A 19525-nucleotide genomic window follows, 5' to 3' on the forward strand; every position below is an offset into this window, starting at 1 on the left:
GGCCCATTCCTGCTGCTGCGGGACTCTTGGCCTGGCCACCCTGCCCGAGGTGCTCCTGCCCCAGGTTCCCACATGAAAGGCGATGCAGGTCTCGCCAGCGTCCACACCCACAGTGCCAGCACCCGCTGCAGGAGGAGCTGCCCCGTGCCCCTGAACTAAGGGCGGCTGAGACCCCAGGCGGCCCACCAGTATCTGTTTCTCCTCCTCCACGGCCCCTCCAAGGTGTCCAGCTAGAACACGACACTGTCCGGACTCGCTCTGGCTGCTTGTGCCGGGGCCTCCTCGCTCCACCCTCCAGACCCTCGGTGCCCAGCTCTCTGCCCTTTGGCGTCTGGCTTCAGCCACAGGGGAGCCCCAAAAGGGAGGTGGGCTACAGATTCCTCTCCCTTCCTCCATGTGCCGTCAGCAGAGGGTGCGCTGCTATCGGGTGCCTGGGCCCCAGGTGCCGCTGTCACCTGTTGCCTCCTCCCCTCGGGGCACTGCCCCATCCCCACGGGGGATGCTGGATCTGCCGCACCTGCAAACAATATTGAAGCCCCCTGGAATCATCCTCTTTTGCGTGTGTCCCATGTTTCCTGCCAAGACCATGAAGCTAAAGTTCTGTGCGTGTTGCAAGTGGCTTCTGGGATGAGATCCTCAAAGAGGGAGGACTTGAAGATCCACCCTTTGTGCCTTTGCACTTCTTCCCGGAATATGGCTGTGATAGCTGGAGCTGAAGCAGTTATCCTGAACCACAAAATGACCTTGAAGATGGAAGCTACACAGTAGCAGAGAGGGAGCCCGGGTCCCAGATAGCCTTGAGGTTGGCAAACCTCCCTGCCAACCTCCAACTTCCCTGTGAGTGACAGGCGAAATCCTATCTTGCTGAAGCCACTGTCGCTTCACATTCCAGCCAAAGCTAATCCTGATTCACTCAGCTCCCAGCATTCAAGGGCGCTGCTGAATTGAAAAAAGGAACCTTTCAGGAATGTGTTTGGCAGGGCCACGCGGGGCGGGCCCAGCGGAGCCTCTCTCCCTCCGGCACCGGGATCGCCTGCACCCACGTCTTCCTGACACGGCAGGAATGTCAGGAGGCGGGGCCGAGAGTGAGCTGGCGTCTGCAATCCGGCCGCCTGCCCCCGTGGCTATCAGTCTGTGGCACGGGGTGTGGTTTCCTTGCGTGTGCACAGATGGAGGTGGAAACAGAGATCTGGCCGGGACCCCCGCCCCCAGGCCCTGCTCTGCGAAGCCCCCTCTCCCCACCACACTGTTCTGTTCCCTGCACGGCAGCCAGAGGTCACTGTGAAACACTAAACACACGTGTCCCCTCCCGCCGCCGTCCCTCTCAGAAAGCCCAGCCCCAGCCCGCCATGGTCACGCCTTGCAGGGTCCACGGCCTCTTCCTGTCCCTGTCACTCGCGCTACTCCACGAGCTTCCAGCTCAGGGCCTTTGCACAGCCGGCTCCCACAGCCTGCAGAGCCCTACCCATGGGGCCCCGAGACCCCATGGAGGTCCACACTGCTCACACGTGCCCCCCTCACCACGCGACACCTCCCCCACACTCCACCCCACCCCACGGGTCTCCTTCCTGCCTTCCTCGGGCACCTGCTCTCGAATTTTCCTTCAGGAAACCACCCTGGCCCCACTGCCAGTCCCCAGGAGTGCATGGACAACGTGACCTCACCCTGACACTCCTTAAACCTCGGCACGAGGGCCATCACCAGGGCCGGCGTACAGCAGGTGATGGATTCTGCATCATGGCGCTAATTCAAGTCCCGGCTGCTCCACCTCCGATCCGGCTCCCAGCTAACACTCCTGGGAAAGCAGCAGAGGATGGCCCGAGGGCTCGGGTCCCTGCACCAACAGGGGGATCTGGGTGGACTTCCAGGTTCCTGGCTTCAGCCTGGCTCAGCCCAGCCGTTGTGAGCCAGCGGATGGAAGACCTCCCTGTCTCTCTCTAACTCTGCCTCCATTGCCACGTGGCTCCCAGCAGGAGAAGCTGTGACTCCCACTGGAGAACGCGTCCCCTTGTCCTGTGGGCGCCATGTCGCCTCTCCTGCCTCTCTCGAAACTGCCCGTCACCTTTTCAATGATGACACCCCGGCCTCGCTGGAGGTGGCACCTGGCAGAATCTCGAAAACACTGCGCTTGGTCTTCATCGCCCTTGGTCTGGCAGTGACCTCTGATCAAAGGCCATGGGTGCTGGATTTTCCAGAGTTAGAATTCAAAGCTTCCTTTTAAAATAATGTCTAAGTGGGAGCCAGCGCTGTGGTGTAGTGGGTAAAGCTGCTGCCTGCAGTGCCGGTATCCCCTATGGGTGCCGGTTCAAGTCCCAGCTGCTCCACTTCCGATCCAGCTCTCTGCTGTGGCCTGGGCAAGCAGTGGAAGATGGCCCAGGTCCTTGGGCCCCTGCACCTGCGTGGGAGACCGGGAAGAAGCTCCTGGATCCTGGCTTCAGGTCAGTGCAGTTCTGGCTATTGCAGCCATTTGAGGAATGAACCAGCGGATGGAAGACCTCTCTCTCTCTCTCTCTGTAACTCTACATCTCAAATAAATAAATAAAATCTTTTAAAAAAATAACATGTAAGCTTCACAAGGTCAGTCCAGTTAAAAACCACAAGTCCTGGGAGAGCCAGGACACGGTGCACTGTCGGGCCCCAGGCCAGGGACACGGAGTCGCCTGGGCCCCACCCACCCAGGGTGGCCTGGAGCGGGTTAAACAGGAAGCCCTGGCAGAGTCCACTGTCCCCGGGGCCCCCCCGGAGCCCCCTGTGCTTCTCCCGGTCTTTCCTGCAGGGGGAGTGAGGCCGGCCGTAGCCTGCCGGCTTCCAAGGGGCACGCCCACGCCAGGATTCCCCCAGCTGCATGGGGGACGGCCCCACGCACGGGTCTTCAGGCCACTGGGAAGCCCCTGCAGCCGGGTCTCCCGCACATGCCACTTCCAAGTGACAACAGGGAACGGAGCCGGACGCAGCCCTGTGGGCGGGGGATGGGCTGAGCCCCTTCTCCTGCCGGGCCGGCAGAGCCTGATTGGAGCCAACGGCTGTTCCCCGCCCTGGCACTGGAAGGAAGCCTGATTATCTCAGGCGAGAAGTTCCGAGCCCGGAAAATTGTCAGAACTGCCGCACAGGGGAGCAGAAAATAGCAGATGATAAATTTTTTAGGACCACCCTCCGCCTGCCAGTCGTAGCAGACTGTGAGATAATGTGCCGGGCTTTTTTGGAACATGAATTATTGATCGGGGCCTGTCTAGTGGTTTATAAAAAGCCCATTTCCCCTCCCCCACCCACCTCCGCATCCCTCACCTCCCGGAAGAGGCCCAGCCGCCTGCAGGAGCCGGTGGCACCGGTGCGGGAGGGGCAGGCGCGTGGGCAGCGGTTGGACGCCACGGGCTGCACGGCCACTTCCCGGCACTCACGAGAACCTGACACGTGACCAACGACGCGGAGGCCACTGGGCAGTCGCCCCAGCAGAGTGTGGAGACTGCCGCTCCGGGTGCCAGTCTCGACGACCCAGGATGAGAGGCTTACCTGCCCTGTGCCTCGGTTTCCCCATCTATAAAATGGGTGGGACAAATCTCTGCGCTGAGTTAGGCGCGGTTTCCCTGGCTCCTCCCCTGCAGCCCCGACTGTGTATTCTGCTGGTTTGATTCAGGCAGCCGACATAGCACGGCCATCAGATTCCCGCAAAGAGGCCCAGAATATGCTGTTCCCGCACCCCAGGGCCAGCCTGGGCTGAGGGGACCGCGGCTCAGCAGCGCCCCAGGGCCAGCCCGGGCCGAGGCTCACCAGCTCCACCACGCCCGGCCACCGCCTCCTGACGCCTCTCCCTGTGCCTGCTCTCGCCCCTGGCAAGCTCACGTCCCCCTCCTAGGAGCTAGAGCAGCAATCAGCGCGAGGTCACGGCCCTCACATGGGAAGGCAGCCTCGCCCATGTGCTTTGCGCCAGGAATCTCGCTCAGAACCCTCAGCAGGCCCGGCCCCAGCAGCCTTGGGCTTCTGCTCTCTCTGTCCCCTGCACCCCAGCTCACCCAGCAGTTTCCCACCGAGCACCTCGGCCTCTCTGGCGCCCTCCACCTGGAGCGCCCCTCGTTCTGCACTGAGCAGACCCTGATGGACACATGCGGGATGCGTGCATGAGCACCCCGCCCCTTGCCGTTGCAAGGCTCAGCCGGCCATGGCCAGCAGACCCTCTCCCCCTCCCCCACCCCTCCCCCGCCCTGCCCGGTGGTCAACTGTGGGTCACTATGAAGGCGCTGGGCTCCGACTGCTTCCTGGTGGCAAACTCTTTGCACTGACAGAAGCTCCTGGAGAAAACATCCTTGTGATTGTGACTACAAACTGCGAGGAGTGACTGGGTTTTGCATTAAAAACCTCTCAGTTTTGGAGCCTGGATGGGCTCAGGTCACAAAGGCCCCAGGGGAACTGTACAAGCTCTGCCATTAACAGCGTTCTGTTGTCCCCCGGAGGGGACGGAGGCTGGGCCCACCCCTTAGGCTGGCGGCCTCCGAGATCTGACCCCACCCTCTCTCCTGCTCATGTTCCATCCCCTTCCCCAAGCTCTAGCCACCTCTGCCTTCTTGGTTGCGCCCCAGGGCCTTTGCACATGCTGCTCTTGGTGCCTGGAACACTTTCCCCGATACAGTCACGGTGCACAGCAGCGTTGATGGTAAAAGGGCAAATCTAATTCGCAACAGAAGGAAAATGCAGGAGGCTTGGGCACTGCCTAGCATGGCAGCCGCAAGGCATGATTGGCTGCCGAGCACCCGTAAGGTGCCGGGTCCTAACGGAGATGCCTTCTGAGTGCGATACACCGGCCAGATCTCAAAAGCGATCTGGACGAATGTAAAATGGCCGCAAACGATCTTGTCGGTTGACGACTCATTGAGACGATAGCTTGGCCGTATTAGGTTAAACAAGACATTACTAACATTAATCTTACTGGTTTCATTTCACTGTTTAGAAAAACCGTAGCTACTGGAAAATGTAAAACAACATACGTCATTTGCATTTGTGGCTCAGATCACACGGGGGATTGGTCCCAAGGCCCTGCCACAGATACCGAGACCTGTGGACACTCAAGCGTGGTGTATGAGACGGCGCAGGGCTCGGGGGGAACCTGTGTGCGCTGCCCGGTGCCCTGTAATCACCTCTAGAGCCCCCTTGCGCCTCAGGCGGTGCCAGTGGCTCTGGCTGGGGGACACCGGAGAGGCAGCGGTGGCGCAGCAAGTGTGGCGCTGCTTTGCGCCTGTCTGTTGCCCAGGGGCGGGACCCACCGAGGGGGCGCCCGCGCATCCTGGATTTCTGTAGCCAGCTCTGGCGTGGGTGCAGGAATGGGACCCGCAAAGCAGAGAATTGAGGGTAAGAGAGCAACTGAGGCCGGGACGGACCCAGAGGTGAGCAGGCAGCAGCAGACGCTGTCCCTGGAGCCAAGCCTCGGTGGCCTCATTTCCACGGGCTCCACCTCCTGCCACGGCACATACAGCCGGGAAAGCCCCAGGCAAGCAGAGGAGGCCACAGCTCGGGCGCCTCCGGCCTTGGCACCGAGGGAGGGGCGAGCAGAGGGGACCGGGGCCATGGGGGCGGCCCAGGCCAGCTTGGGCCTCGGTGGGGAACGCACTGCCAAGAACACAGCCGTCACGGCTTCTCCTCTCCCGTCTCAGACGCTGGGAATCCAGGGACGGCTGTGCCCCGGGCAAAGGCGGGAGGTCCCGTCCTGGGGGCCAGCTGCGAGCCCCCATGCGTGCAGCAGTGAGGTCCCGAGTTTACACAACCACCCCGTACCGGGAGGAGGGCCCAGCGCAGTGATCGCGGGGGGGGCTGCTGCCTAAGCTGTGGACGAAGCGCCTCCTGGGAGCCCGGGGGACGTCCCCGTGGCCGGAACCCTTACCCAGCTCCACGTCCTGGTCGTCGGTCAGCACCAAGATGATGTTGGGCCGGATGTTCCTCCGGTCCCGCTGGAACCTGCCTTTCAGCCGGTGGTGGGCCAGGAAGGCGGAGCTTCCGTCGAGCAGGGAGAAGAGCACGGCCCAGAGCGCGCACAGCAGGAGGCCGGGGGGCCCCATGGTGCGGCCGCTCCCTCGCCGCTCGCCTCCGGGCTGTCTTCCCTGGTCCCTCACGGATCTGGAGGAGCAGGACGAGAGGCAGGTCAATATTTACAGAAAGGCCGGCCCACGGCTCAGTCTTGCGTGACGGCGGGCAGGAGTGGGACCTGCGGCGGCACCGAGACCTGGCCCGGCCACAGCAGGGCCAGCGCTTGCACAGAGCCCGGGCGGTGGACCCGCCACCAAGCCCGCAGTGGCTGCCTGGGCACCTGCACTCCTCCCGGGACCCGGGGCCTGTGCACCTGCTCATCTTCACAACTCTGAGTTCTCCCCTGGGTTTGTGTCTTGGGCTCGTTCTCTGCCGAGTGTGGGCGCCAGTGGCGCGCTGTATCTGCCAGCCTCATACCCCTCCATGGTGACTACGACTGCAGCCAGTCAGCTGCAGGGTCAGCTTTAGGACGGCAGAGACAGGGGCTGCATTGCTCCCGGCTCCAGCCCCACACCTCGTGTGGGTCTGGCACAGACCCTTGGCTAAATAAGGAAGTGGAAATTCTGTTCCGGTCCCCAGAGTCCTGGGGGAGGGGGCCACAGCCTGGACTCCCAGGCTCAGAGGTCAGAGGTCTCCACTGCTGTACTGCCACTCGCCAGGGGACACGGAGGAGCGCTGGCCGCTCTGGGCCGTGCTGTCATGGACAAGGCCCCAGGGAGCCGGACTCTGCAGACTGCGTGGCCTGCACACCTCGGCTCTTTGGCACGTGCTGGGCGGCGGCAGGAGGGAGGGGTGGGGGTCAGAAACGCTATTCTCTGCGCTCCACAGTGTGCAGTGGCTCCCTGGGTCCCTCCCGGCTCTGCCCTCTCTACTCACTCCAGGAGCACCTGGGCTTACGCTCTGCTGTGTTGCCCCTCGTGTGTTCCATTTTACAGCCCCCTCCCAGGCAGCCGTGAGCACTCTGCTACGTCACGCAGGGACCGCGAGGGTCAGGCTGGGCAGGACAGCACAGCCCCCACCCCACCGGCATTGCTCCCGGGAGTGGGGAGCAGGTGCCACGCGGTGCCCCTCCCTGGGGACCTGTGCAGGACCGGAGTGACAGCTCAGCAGGGGGTACCGGCAGACATCGGGGGTACAGCCTGATGTGAGATGGTGAGGTTCCCAGGACGGGGGGTGGGGGGGACAGGTGTCACACCCTTCTCAGTCTCCTCGCCTCTGAGACACGCCTTGCGCCAGCCAGAGCCAGCAGAGATTGGAACCAGGACCCGCCTCCCTCCACTGGTTCCTGGGTTCCTGGCAGCGACCCTGGGCCAGGAACTTGACACCTCCTCATCTCCAACATGGACGCATGCCCAGCAGGTGGAAATAACAAGACATGGTGTGGATGGTGTCGTCAGAGCGCGACCATGGTCCGCATCGGCACTGCCCACCCCACACCTCCAAACCTCACCGGCCCTATCGTCACACCCATCTTTTAAGAAACATTTATTTGAAGGGCAGAGTTAGAGAGAGAGAGAGAGAAAGGGAGAGACATAGAGGTCTTCCATCCATTGGTTCACTCCCCAGTTGGCCGCAACAGCCAGGGCTGGGCCAGGCCGAAGCCAGGAGCCAGGAACTTCCTCTGGGTCTCCCATATGGGTGCAGGGGCCCATGTGGCCACCTTCTGCTGCTTTCCCAGGCGCATTAGCAGGGAGCTGGATTGGAAGTGGAGCAGCCAGGACTTGAACCGGCACCCACATGCAATGCTGGCGCCACAGGCTGAGACTGAACCAGTCACACCACAGAGCCGACCCGATCACACCCATTTTACAGTTGAAAAACCTGAGGCCCAATCACTGTCCTAATGCCACTGGTGAGGCCACCAGAGACAGGACAGCAGATCTGGGGGCTGAGCGCTCTCGCAGGCGCCTTCCCACGAACCCCCCCGTCTTCCACCTCCCTCCATCCCAGCACCACCTCCGCACTCCCTGCCCGGGGCACACAGTTCCTCACCAAGCGTTTGCCTGATGCACTTCCCTAAGCAGCATCATCGGAAAACAGAAACAGAGAACGCGTCCTATCCTCCTACCCGAGGCTGTCCGGGCGCCTGCTCCCTGGAGAGTAACTGCACAAATCAGGTCCACGCAGGCCCAAGGCGGAACTCGGCGCCCGGCTCCCACTCCCCACCGCCGGCTCCGTGCCAGCCTGCTGCGCGCCCAGGGAGCTCCACAGGTGCGCACAGCAGCTGGCGGCCCGGGACATTCCGCTGCAGCTCCCGGGGGCTGCGGGGCGCAGAGGAGAGGTGCTCCCACAGCTCACCGGCCCCTGACCCCCCAGTAACAGAGCGGTCCCCGAACCCGGCCCAGGTCCTCTTGGGAACGCCGTGGCAGGCTCTGTGCTAGGCACTGGGGACCGCGCCAGCGCTCATCAGCACACACACACACACACACGGTCACACAATCACAGCCTTCCGCCACCCAGACCACACACGAAATTTCCAGAAGACGCCCCCAGGATAGGAACTCTCCCGACGGACTCCTGAGAGCAGGTGTCCACGGACAGCTGGCGGGGCCCTGGCCTCTGCTCCGGGCATTTGCAGGTGCCCGCTCCTTTCACATGCAGACGCACCCGTGGAGACGGCCCCCACGGAGCACAGGGGACGGACGTCACCCTCGCCATCCCCTGGCTCAGGAAGCGGCAGGAAGGGTCCAGCCCCGTGTGGCTGGGCTACAGCTGCTGGGCAGAGCCCGCTGCGGGCGGACCTTCGGGCAACTTGCTGAGAGCCTCCAGTTCTGTTCTGGCTCCAGGGCTGTGATGTGAAGGCGCGACACCAGGGGGCGGTGGTCAGCTGCACGCACCTGCTGCGTCTCCAGCACCCCCCGCCTCAAGGCGGCCCTGCCTCTGGGTGGCAGTCAGAGCCCCACGCCAGGGCCAGGGGTGACAGGAGCTAATTATTTCATCAGATCAGCTCATCCACGGGTCGATATTTGATGAATTCCCCCGGCTCAGACTTCTGGCCTCGTGCCAGTCACTCTCTGGATGCCGAAGAAATCAATTAAAAATGACACAAGAGATCCTGCCTCCATTTCTTCCTTCCTGGGAAAACACTCCAGCGAAGCCACTTGGTGCCCCGGCCAACAATCCGTCGGCACCTCGACACCAGCTCAGTTCAAGTCTGCCTTGCCTCTCCTTCAGCCTGCGCCTCTCAGAAGGCCTCCGCGGCCAGGCTGTGGGCTCCGGCAACAGCGCGCGGGCCGAGCATCAGAGCTGCACCTGCTGACCTGCACAGCCGCACACGCAGGGTCGCCGGGAGCTCAGCCAGGAGGTCTGGGCAGCTCCACGTGAGCTGTTTGCCTCCGAGAATCCCCAATCCGGCAGAGGGAACAGAGGAAAGTCTGGGCGCGCTCTGGCCGCCGAGGGGGAGGGGAGAAACGGCCAGAGGTGGCACAAGGCACTGGTCAGACTGGGAACGCCCGGATGAAAGGACCTTGGACGTGCAGAGATGCCCGGGCTGCTGGGGCCAGAGTCCCCCAACAGCCCCAGGGGCCCTCACTGGCTTTACAAGTGTTTGTTGAGGGACTCCTGGGCGCAAGGTGTCCAATAGGAGGGCCGTCCGGCCCCCTAACTGCTTTTCCTGCTTCCACCCTCACTCCCTTCCACCAGGCAGCGAGGGCTCCAGCTAAAACAAAAGCAACGACCTGTCTTCCTGTATAGAAGCCCCCCTCCTCACCTGCCTGTCCGCCCTCTGACCTCAGCACCTTCCTCTCTCCAGCAGTGGCTCCTGCCCAGAACCTCAGTGCTGCCCCAGGATGTTTGCACTTGCTCTTCCTTCTGCCTGAAGCCTGCACCCAGACCTCCTCCAGGCCGAGTCCTGGCCTCCTCCGGGCCTCTCCTTAACCTCCACCATTGCAGGCTAACGCTGACCCTCCCTCTCGGGCCGCCCTCCCCGATCCCGAGCGCCAGCCTGGTGCACACCGTGTCCTCTACGCCTGCAACAGTGCTGGGACACAGAGAGACCTCCAGGTGTTTGCTGACCTAGCAACGAATGTCCCCTCCCCCTGGCAACAGCCCCCACTCCCCTTTTGTGCTGCTGGCCCGCAGGGCAGGGCAGTGACCCGGGGAGCCAATCAGCACAGCCCATCTCTCCAGCTCCAGTGATTGGTTCAGGGGCAGAGCTGTCTTCTCAGGTCTGGCCAATGAGAGAAGGGGAGTCGCAGGTCTACAGAAGGGCTTTCCCAGGTGCTGATGGCCGCTGCCAGGCACTGGCTGGGGCTGGAGAGCAGGTACAGGTGACACTGGGCGGAGCCAAGCTGTACTCCGTGGCCAGCTACAGGCTCAGCTAAGTGCTGCTTGGCACTTGGGCTGGTCTGAGGTCAGGGCCGTCACTGGCAACAGGACGCACATGGAATGACAATAATCACACCTCCGGGGAAGGCACCACAGTCCGCGCAGGGCTGCAGGCCAACCAGGCAGGCGGTGTGGCTGAGACGCGCACCCAGCCCTCTCCCCACGACTCCTACACTCAGATGGAAACCAGCAACCCAAGGGACTGGGGATAAACGTGTGGCACAAACTAGAAGAAAGAGGCAACTGGCCTCGGGGCAGTCCAGGAGGGCTGCCTGGAGGGATACTTACAACGTTGTGAAGACTCCACAGGCATTGCGGAGACCCCGAGGAAGAGGGTGGCAGGCAGGGCAGTCATCTGAACAAACCCCAGGCAGCAGGAGCAGAGAAGCCCATGCAAGGATGAGGAAGTCCAACCCTGAACTTGGCAAGCCCAGAGGTGTCCAGACCGCGGACGCACACGTGCGCCCGTGCAGCCTCACGCTCCCCTGCGTCTCCCTTTGTCTCTCCCGCCGAGGTCCACGTCACCCCTGGCTCTTGCTGCCAGATGACCAAGCCAGCACGCAAGGGCGGAGGGACAGGGAAAGATCAAGTTTCAAGGAAGGGCTCAGGACCCAGGAAAGAAATGAGGGCACAGAGCCAGCCGAGCACCCCCCACCTGCTCCACCGCGGACGCCAGAGAGAACTCCCGGCAGTGAGGAAAAAACAAAGCTGAACTACCATGGAATCCACACATCCAAGGCTGGGCTGGAAGGACCGGGGGGTGGAGGGGGGGAGGGCGGGTCAGGGGTCAGGAGAAGGGTCCGGGCAGGACCCAGAAGAATGGGTGAGGACGGGGTCTCCCATGCAGCGAGAACCCCAGTGGAGTCAAGAGACAGGGCTCTTCTGAGGGAGGGGCTGCCGTCCAGGGTTCCACAGCGAGCAGGTGCCCGTGGGGACTCTCACACCCTGGAAAAGCCAGGAGACCCTCCATTCCCCAGGGGCCAGCAGGGGGCGAGGGCCAGGAGACCCTCCACTCCCCGGGGGCCAGCAGGGGCTGAGGGCCAGGAGACCCTCCACTCCCCCGGAGGCCGGCAGGAGCCGAGGGCCAGGAGACCCTCCACTGCCCCGGAGGCCGGCAGGGGGCGAGGGCAGCAGCTGCACTGCCTGGGCCAGACTCAGCTCTGCCACTCACTGGATGCGGGGACGCTCCGCCGGCCTCCACTCGCCTCCTCTGATGGTGAGGACAAAGGGCTCAGCGCTCAGAAGGGATCAGTACAGTGAGCGCTCAATGCATGTTGGCTAGAATAACCTGGGACGTGGCCGGCCTAGCGTCCCCTGCCCACAGCAGCTCCCCGCTTTCACTTGGGGATCACCCTCTGCTCATCATTGATCCCTAAGGTTTAAAACAGCCCGGGCTTGGGTGTTGCGAGGCCAGATCATGGGCTCCGGAGCTCAGCCAATCAGAGTTGCTTCCACCTGACTCCGGCTGACCCGTCACGGGTCCTGAGCACCAGAGGTCTGGGTCCAGCTGAGCCTGAAGCAGGACAATGTACTTGGAGGTTGTGTCTTCCTCCTCCCGTGACCACTCCCCCCCACCCAGGGTCAACTTCCAGGCCCTTTGGCTCTCGGGGATGTAAGGCAGGTTTCCTTTTTGTCTCAGGTCACTTCCAATCCATGAACCCCCAGGCAGAGCCAGCAGGGGGCAGAGCTGATGCCCGCAGTGCCCCGAGGACGTGGCCAGGCCTCTCTGGGCAGGAGCCACCGCCTCATGACGGCCACCTCTGCTCACCCCGCCCACTGATAAGAGAGGCGTGGGGGACAGTAGAAGCTGCATGGGCACGGGGCATGCGGGCCCCAACTGGGACCTGGGCACGGCACGGCTGCAGAGACTGGGTGGGCGGAGCCTGTGTGGCCTCCGGTGCCCCTACCCTTGGTCTGGACGGTGCTTACACAACACGGGGTCCTCGTACTTGGGGAGAGGGCTCTCCCGTGGCGCCAGCCCCTGGCACACCAGGTGCCGCTGCTTCCAGTTACCACAAATACCGACTGTGCCGCCCACCCTGCTCTAAGTGCTGGGGACCTGGCAATGCCGGAGCACAGGGCGCGGCCTGCGAGGGGCCCCACGGACGTCCGCCAGGGAGGGAGGCTGCCCGTGCAGGGGTGCTGCGGTCCTGCCTCCCAGCAGGGGGGTCCGTGAAAGGCCCTGAGCGCCACCTCTGGGCAGCGCCTGCAGGGGGAATGGCATTCTAGCCACAGGGAACAGCGGTGCCAGCGTCCCGAGGCAGGAACCTGTCCGGGGGCACACAGGGTGCCTACCTGGGCAGATGGAGCAGAGCAGGGGAAGCTGCGAGGGCCCCGCAGGGCGGTACCCAGGGTGACGGGGCTGGATCTGGCTGCGCGTGGAGCCCAGGCCAAGGTGGACGCAGGGAGGCCGGGGGATGACCGCCCGGTGCCACGAAGGCCGGACTCAAGGCGGGGACCCGGGCCCCTGGCAGCGGCCGAGGGGGGTCACACATGGCCTTGCCGCGGGCTTAGGGCGGAGCCTGACTTCTCAGTGGCTGCCCGGGGCTCCAAAAGCCAGGGTCTGGGCCACGTAGGCAGGGCCGCCTCCGCTCGGCTCCCCCACGGTGCCTGCCACCACATTCACCTGGTGACAGGGCTGCACGGGGCCGGCCAGAGTCAAGGGAAGGGGACAGGGACCCCACTTCCCAAGGAGGAGCGCCGAGGGCGCGTGGATGTGCACGTAAGCACCTCGTGGCCAGCTTGGAGGCCCAGGCCCCTTCCCGCAGCGCCCCTTCTGGGCGGTCAGAGCCTGGGGGCCACCAGGGCTGCTTGCGACTGCCGCCCCAAAGATGCCCGGAGCCGGGGGAAGCAGTGGGGTGACTGCCCCGGCCCCTCTCTCCCTGCCCACGTGGCCACCAGGACGTCGGCGTGCAGAGGGCTCTGCGGGAGGGACCTTGTGGGTGAGGCACGGCGACAACCCCCCTTCATTTCGGAGACTGCTGAAGACGCTCGTTCCTCCCCGCTCTGCTCCTCCACCTTGGTGTTAAGCAGAAAGCATCAGCCGAACAACCCGGAGCGGCTGGCGGCAGAACAGGCTCCGAGCTGGGCACAGGCCCCGGCCTCTCCTGGCCCCCGCTTCTGCCAAGGTGCGAAATGGCTACATTCGGGCATCACCTGCCGCCCCACTAGCTCAGCGTCAAAGTCAATGCGGACGCTGCCGTCCAGAGGGGAGACTGCGGTCTCCCGGCGCTTGGCTTCGTGTGGAGGACCTGGATGGGGGTGCTGAGGCCCTGGAGACCCGAAGTGGGGGGTGCTGGCCCGGGGCTGTGGCCTGGCGGGGCAGCACAGCTGGCGGCAGGCCCAATCTGCAGGGCTCGGCATTGCACAGGCGGCTCCCAGCCGTCTCCAGGGGAGTCGGCAGCTCGCAGGGCAGGGGCTTCTGGGATGAAGCCAACGTGCCCTGTGCTGGGCGGGGCCAACTCGGCCGATCGTTACCGCGCTCTGAGCCATGGGCAGGGACTTGGTAGTTTTGCTCGTCCACCGGCACGCAGCGTAGCTTCGGCTTCACTCTCTCTTAGCCTGGTCAATGCGCTGTGGGGAGTGAGCACCACACAGCCCTGCTTGGCCTCACGGCTAAGCACTGACTGCGAGGCCGGGTCTCACCTCCTCGTGGCACCATCAGGATGTCAGCAGCACCCCGGGCTGCTCCCCACCAGGTGCATGGAGCATCAGCCCCCCAGCCCCCCACACCGGGACAATCAAACATGTCCCCGGATGCTGCCAGATGTCCCCTAGGGGGCAAAGCAGCCCCCAGCCGAAAACCACCCCCACACAGAAGGCAACGCTTCAGAAACCAGCTCCGGGCCATCGTGGCCAACTTCCGGCTTGCCAGGGCTCCGAGCTTTGCCTTACAAGGGGAACAGGCCTCTGGAGGGCCAAGGAGGAGGGGTGGCGGGGCTGTCCCGTGATGACTCAGAAGGTCTGGGACAGCTGGAAAGGGAATGACCGGCTCAGGACCAGCGTCAGCGGCATAACGTTCCAGCGCCACCCCCGGGGGACCCCGGCTCAGTGCAGCCCGTGGGGCCTGGGACCTGGGCAGCAGAAGACAAGGCCAGGCTGGCAAGCGGCGTAAGGGCGTGTGGGAGACAGACACCTGTTTGCAGTGGCCTCGTCTGTGATGGGGACACAAACACATCCCATGGGGGCCGGACAGGGGACGAGTGATGGGGCCTGGGTTTAGAAGGGGGAGGGGCAGGACCTGGCCCACCCTGCAGAAGCAAACATTCAACCCATGCTCAAGCCCGAGCAGGACACACACCACCGGCCTCGAGCTTGGCCGGGGGGGATCTGTGACCCCTTCCCAGCCATCCGACGTCTTCCGAGCACCTAGGACGTGCAGGCGCTCAGCAGATTCCGAGCCAAAGCAGCGGACCCAAGGCAGGCCAGGCCTCAGTCCGCAGGAAGCTGACCGGTGATGGCCCAAGGAGGGTGAATTTCAGATTGTCCCATGAGCTTTGTAGAAAGGCGTCAGGAGAGAGAGCAACTCCAGGGAGACCTCTCGGAGGAGGTGGCGCTTGGGCTGAGACAGAGCGGGGCCGAGATGCTTTCTTAGCAAAGGAAAAAGCAAGTGTGAGCCCTGTGATGGGCAGGAGCACCAGGAAGACCTGCCCCGCCCGAGCGGGGGTGGGGGGGGTGGGGGGGAGGAGGCGGGAACTGGCCTGGCCCCGCCCCCGCCTTCTGGGCAGGCCACACCTGCTGCCCTCCCGGGGTGTTTAGGGGAAGCAGAATCAGATACAGAAATTCCCACCTCTGTGCTTTGTTCCTTTGTCTGGGCTGTGGACAAAAGCTTAGCTGGCAGGGAGTTACAAAGTTATTTCGGCGAAGGCCTCTGGCCAAAAGCAATAAGGAGTCATTATTCCCGCCTAATTGTAGGCTGGCTCCCCAGCCTGCCCCTCCCCCGGCCCTTTAACTCGCACTGCCCAGCCCCGCGCACCCCCACTGAAGGCCGCCACCGCGGGGAGGCCGCAGTTTGCTTTGGGGAGAGCACAAAAGAGATAAAGGACCTTCTGGCCACTCAGTATTAATAATCCAATTACTTCTTCCCTTTCTACCCAGTCCACTGCCGCACGCCCTGCGCCCCTGCTCATTAGCTCACCTTGGAGACGGCCTGGCGCCCAAGATCATTCCAGAAGCCAGGACTCGGGGCCGGGGATGGCGGCGGAAGCAACTTTTACCCACTGGGACGAGGGGGCTCCAGGTGTGCAGGCGAGAGCCGCACTCAGATGAGCTGGGGACGGAGCGTGGAGTGGGGGGACGGGCAGGGCTCCGACCACCCCTGGGGTGCCCCCATTGCCATGGATGCGAGGAGCCGGTGGCAAATCACCCCCAGCTGTCGGATGAGGCTGGCAAGGCCACTGCAGGGACTTGGGCCTCTGCCTGCGCCACAGGGGGAGCGCCCTTCCCTCAGCCGCTCCTCCTCTCACTCGCCCCCCCGGGGCTACAGTGCCTCAGTTTCCCCACCAAGGCAACAGGCCCCACGGCAGGGATCCCCGGAGGATTCAAACCCCAGCAGCAGGTGTTCTAGGATTGGCGACCGCACCAATGTTCCGGGCCCGCCGTGCGTTATCCCCAGTGTGGTACCAGGTGACAACCGTAACCCCTCACCTGGGCCAGGTGAGACAAGCTCACCTCCCTTCCTCTCTGCTCTCACTTTTGATGGAGGGGTCAGCAGAGAAACGCCGCTCCGCGATGAGGAAAACAGCAGGCGAGGGTGAACTTGGCCACAGCCCAGGTGATGGGCACAATAGATGGCAATGAACGGCAGTGAGCTTGGCCACAGCCCAGGCGAGGGCACGGGAGGGAGTGTGCTGAACTGGCGACCCCGGGACCCGGGTGGAGGGAGCCCAGTGTGGTCAGATACGGCCTCCATCTTGCTGTTTTTAAGGAGAAACTGAAAACCTTCATGCTGACACGCAAAACCTCACAACGGTTGCAGGCAGATGGCTGCCTCCCGGCTCAGAAGGGGCTGGCGCTGTGGTGCGGTGGATTCCGCCGCCGCTTGGGCGCCCACATTCACGTACGGAGCGCCTGGTCCAGTCCCGGCTCCTCCGCTTCCCATCCGGCTCCCTGCTAACGTGCCTGGGAAGCAGCAGGTGATGGCCAAGTGCTTGGACCCCTGCACCTGCGTGGGAGACTGGAGGCAGCTGCTGGCTCCCTACTCTCAGGGCTGTGTGGGGGGTGAATCAGCAGATGGAAGCGCTCTCTCTGTCACTCTGCCTTTCAAATAAATGAAAAACCTTCAGAAAAATAAATAGAAGGTCCAAAATATGAAGGAAGTTAAAAAAAGCTCATGGAAAATGTGTAGTATGAAAAACTATGCATGGATTTCAAAATGTTTTGCACTAAAATAAGCACAACTTTTAATTCTGTTTTCCACAAAGTTTTTGAAGCGCTCTTGTGCTTCCAAAGAAAACACACGTCTGCAAGCTGCTTAGCCAGCCTGAGATGCTCCTGGCTCTATTTTTTTAATTTATTTTATTTCCTTGGTAGTCACAGTGACACACACAGAGAGAGGTATTCCATCCACTGTTTCCCCCCTCCAATGGCTACAACAGCCAGGGAGCCAAAGCCAGGAGCAGGGGTGGGTGCAGGGGCCCAAGGACGTGGGTCATCTTTAGCTGCTTTCCCAGCAGGGTGCTGGGTTGGAAGAGGAGCAACTGGGACTTGAATCAATGCCCATATGGGATGCTGGCATTACTGACGGGGTTTTACCTGCTATGCCACAGCACTGGCCCGTGGAGGTTTTAGGGGCGCCAGCACCATTGCGAGCCCTTTGGCACTGTGCAGGAATGCCCAGCAGGAGGCGCCCTGTTCAGCATCAGCTCTGCTCCAGGCTCCCGGGCATTCCCTGGGGAGCTGTAAAGCGCCTGGCCCTGCCTGGCCCCGCCCACCCCCGGGGCCGAGTGCACTGGTGCTGGGATGTCAGGAGCCCGGGTGGGGACCACAGGGACCCTGGGTAGGCTAGACGCATCTCCCCATGCTCACGGTGCCGGCCCCACCTCGGGCTCCCGGGGCGACCTCAGGTCCCCAGGCTGGCCACTGGGTCCCTGAGGGGCTTCACGGTGGCCCACGGAGGTGGTGGCCAGGTGAGCGTGGGGAGGGGACCTTGCAGGCATGGCTCTCCAGTGCCGGAGCAGGAAGCCAGGAGCCAGGGCCGAGCAGTAGCGGCTACTAGCAATAATGATCACCTGCCTGTCTTCTTAAATCGGTGGGGTTTTTGAGAGTCAAGAGCGCACCCATTGCTGGGTCACTCGCCATTCAGGTCTCCTGTGTGGGCGGCAGGGACCCAAGCACTGGAGCCCTCCCCGCTGCCTCCCGGGTGCACGCTGGCAGGAGCAGAGCCGGACTTGAACCTGGCCACTCCAATACGGACGTGGGTAGCTTAGCCACCAGGCCAATGCCACCCCTCTTGCCTTTCCGAAGCTGTCTCTGTGCGCGCAGGAACTCCGGGGGGAAGGACGGCGATCAGCCCTGTGTCACAGCACAGCGACATTGCCTGGCCCAGCTCCACGCCGCCCGAGAGGCCAGGCTGGGGCTGGAACCGGGCAGCGCGGCTGCCGAGCCCGCACTCAGCGGAGCAGACGCACGGGTTCCGCGGACGGCTCTCAGGCCCGTCTGCCCGACTGTCTCCCTCTCCTGGGCCTCGGCTAACCCAAGAGAGTTTGCGGCCCCGCTCGCTGCTGATGCCGTGTCTGTTTCCTGGCCGGGCGTCTTGCGGACAGATGGATCGTCCACCTGCTGGTTCACTCCGCAAACGCCCACAACAGCCAGGGCTGGGCCAGGCGGAAGCCAGGATGCCAGAAGTCACCCGGGTCTCCTATGTGAGTGGCAGGGGCCCAAGCACTTCGGCCACCAGCTGCTGCTCCCCGGGAGCATTAGCAGGTCGCTGGACTGGAAGCAGGGCTCTGGCCTGGCATGCAGGCGTGCTAACGGCAGGTTAGCCTGCCACCTCACCCTCCTGCTTAACGCGCCCTAATTCTGTCCGGAGAGTGGGCGGCCCCCCCACCCCCGCTGGCAATAAACCAGCAACACTCGGTGCTACTGGTTCCGGGAGGGGAAACCACTCCGCACCCAGGGCGTCTTGGGGACCTGCGAGGCTGTTTCGGTTGTCACACCGCCGGGTCGCCGTTGGCTCTGGGCTGGGGGTGCAGGAGGGTGGCTGATGAGCAGCGCTCCACGCAGGGAAGAAATGACTTCCCACGGTCCCCATTCGCCCAGGTGCAAGAACCACTCAGTCCCCTGGGCCTGGCGATGGACGCGGCTTTGCATGGTTTGTACCCTGCACAAAGCTCCCCATGGCCGGCGCCGCGGCTCACTTGGCTAATCCTCCGCCTGCGGCGCCAGCACCCTGGGTTCTAGTCCTGGTTGAGGCGCCAGATTCTGTCCCAGTTGCTCCTCTTCCAGTCCAGCTCTCTGCTGTGGCCCGGGAGTGCAGTGGAGGATGGCCCAAGTGCTTGGGCCCTGCACCCATGGGAGACCAGGAGGAAGCACCTGGCTCCTGGCTTTGCGCTGGCCGGCCGTGGTGGCCATTTGGGGAGTGAACCCATGGAAGGATCTCTCTCACTGTCTAACTCTGCCTGTCCAAAAAAAAGCACAACAACAACAAAAACCTATTTTGGAGAATCAACACTGTCTATGGCCAGATCACCTGTGGTTGCTCATTGCCCAAACCACCGCCCCTAGCCGCACCTGGAGCTCTTGGTTGCCTGACTCCACACCGGTAGAAGGACCAGCCGCCCACTTTTCCCAGGCACTAACATACTGCAATGTGCAGTCTTCATTCCGGGTCATTTCCTTCTAGTTTTTGAATCACCGTCATGGTATTTACTGATGAGCAAGTATGTGCATACAAGTTAATTGTGAGTTTATTTCAGGCAAGCCGGCAAAAATACCTGCTGTAAGAAGAGGGTATTTGGGCTGCTGAAAGTCGGGGAACTGCTGAACCAAGTCAAACAATCAAATCCATTCCTCGTTCCCAGTGTTTACTTTAGAGATAAGTACAAAACCCAACCCGGGGCCGAGGAGACGGAAAGCAAAGTCTGCTGGGACGTGGGTGCTCTCCGAAGGATTTTGCTCTCTGATTAAGAGAGACAGCAAGGAGGAGTTTACTTTCTGGTGAAGAGAGGGACAGCAAGGTGTCCTTCCC

At 62.8% G+C, this 19525-nt stretch overlaps 1 protein-coding gene across 2 annotated transcripts in view; it reads right to left on the reverse strand.

Moving 5' to 3' along the window:
• Positions 1-6102, reverse strand: part of SULF2 (sulfatase 2) — a 64627-nt gene extending 58525 nt beyond the window's left edge. For both annotated transcript variants that reach the window (XM_062204323.1, XM_062204322.1), the window contains exon 1: positions 5870-6102. In XM_062204323.1, the coding sequence (XP_062060307.1) occupies positions 5870-6044 (175 nt within the window). In that variant the 5' untranslated portion in view covers positions 6045-6102. The remainder of the gene's footprint in view (positions 1-5869) is intronic.
• Positions 6103-19525: the final 13423 nt, after the last annotated feature.

The sequence above is a fragment of the Lepus europaeus genome, chromosome 10 (assembly GCF_033115175.1).
Source record: "Lepus europaeus isolate LE1 chromosome 10, mLepTim1.pri, whole genome shotgun sequence".
Classification (NCBI taxonomy): Eukaryota; Metazoa; Chordata; class Mammalia; order Lagomorpha; family Leporidae; genus Lepus; species Lepus europaeus.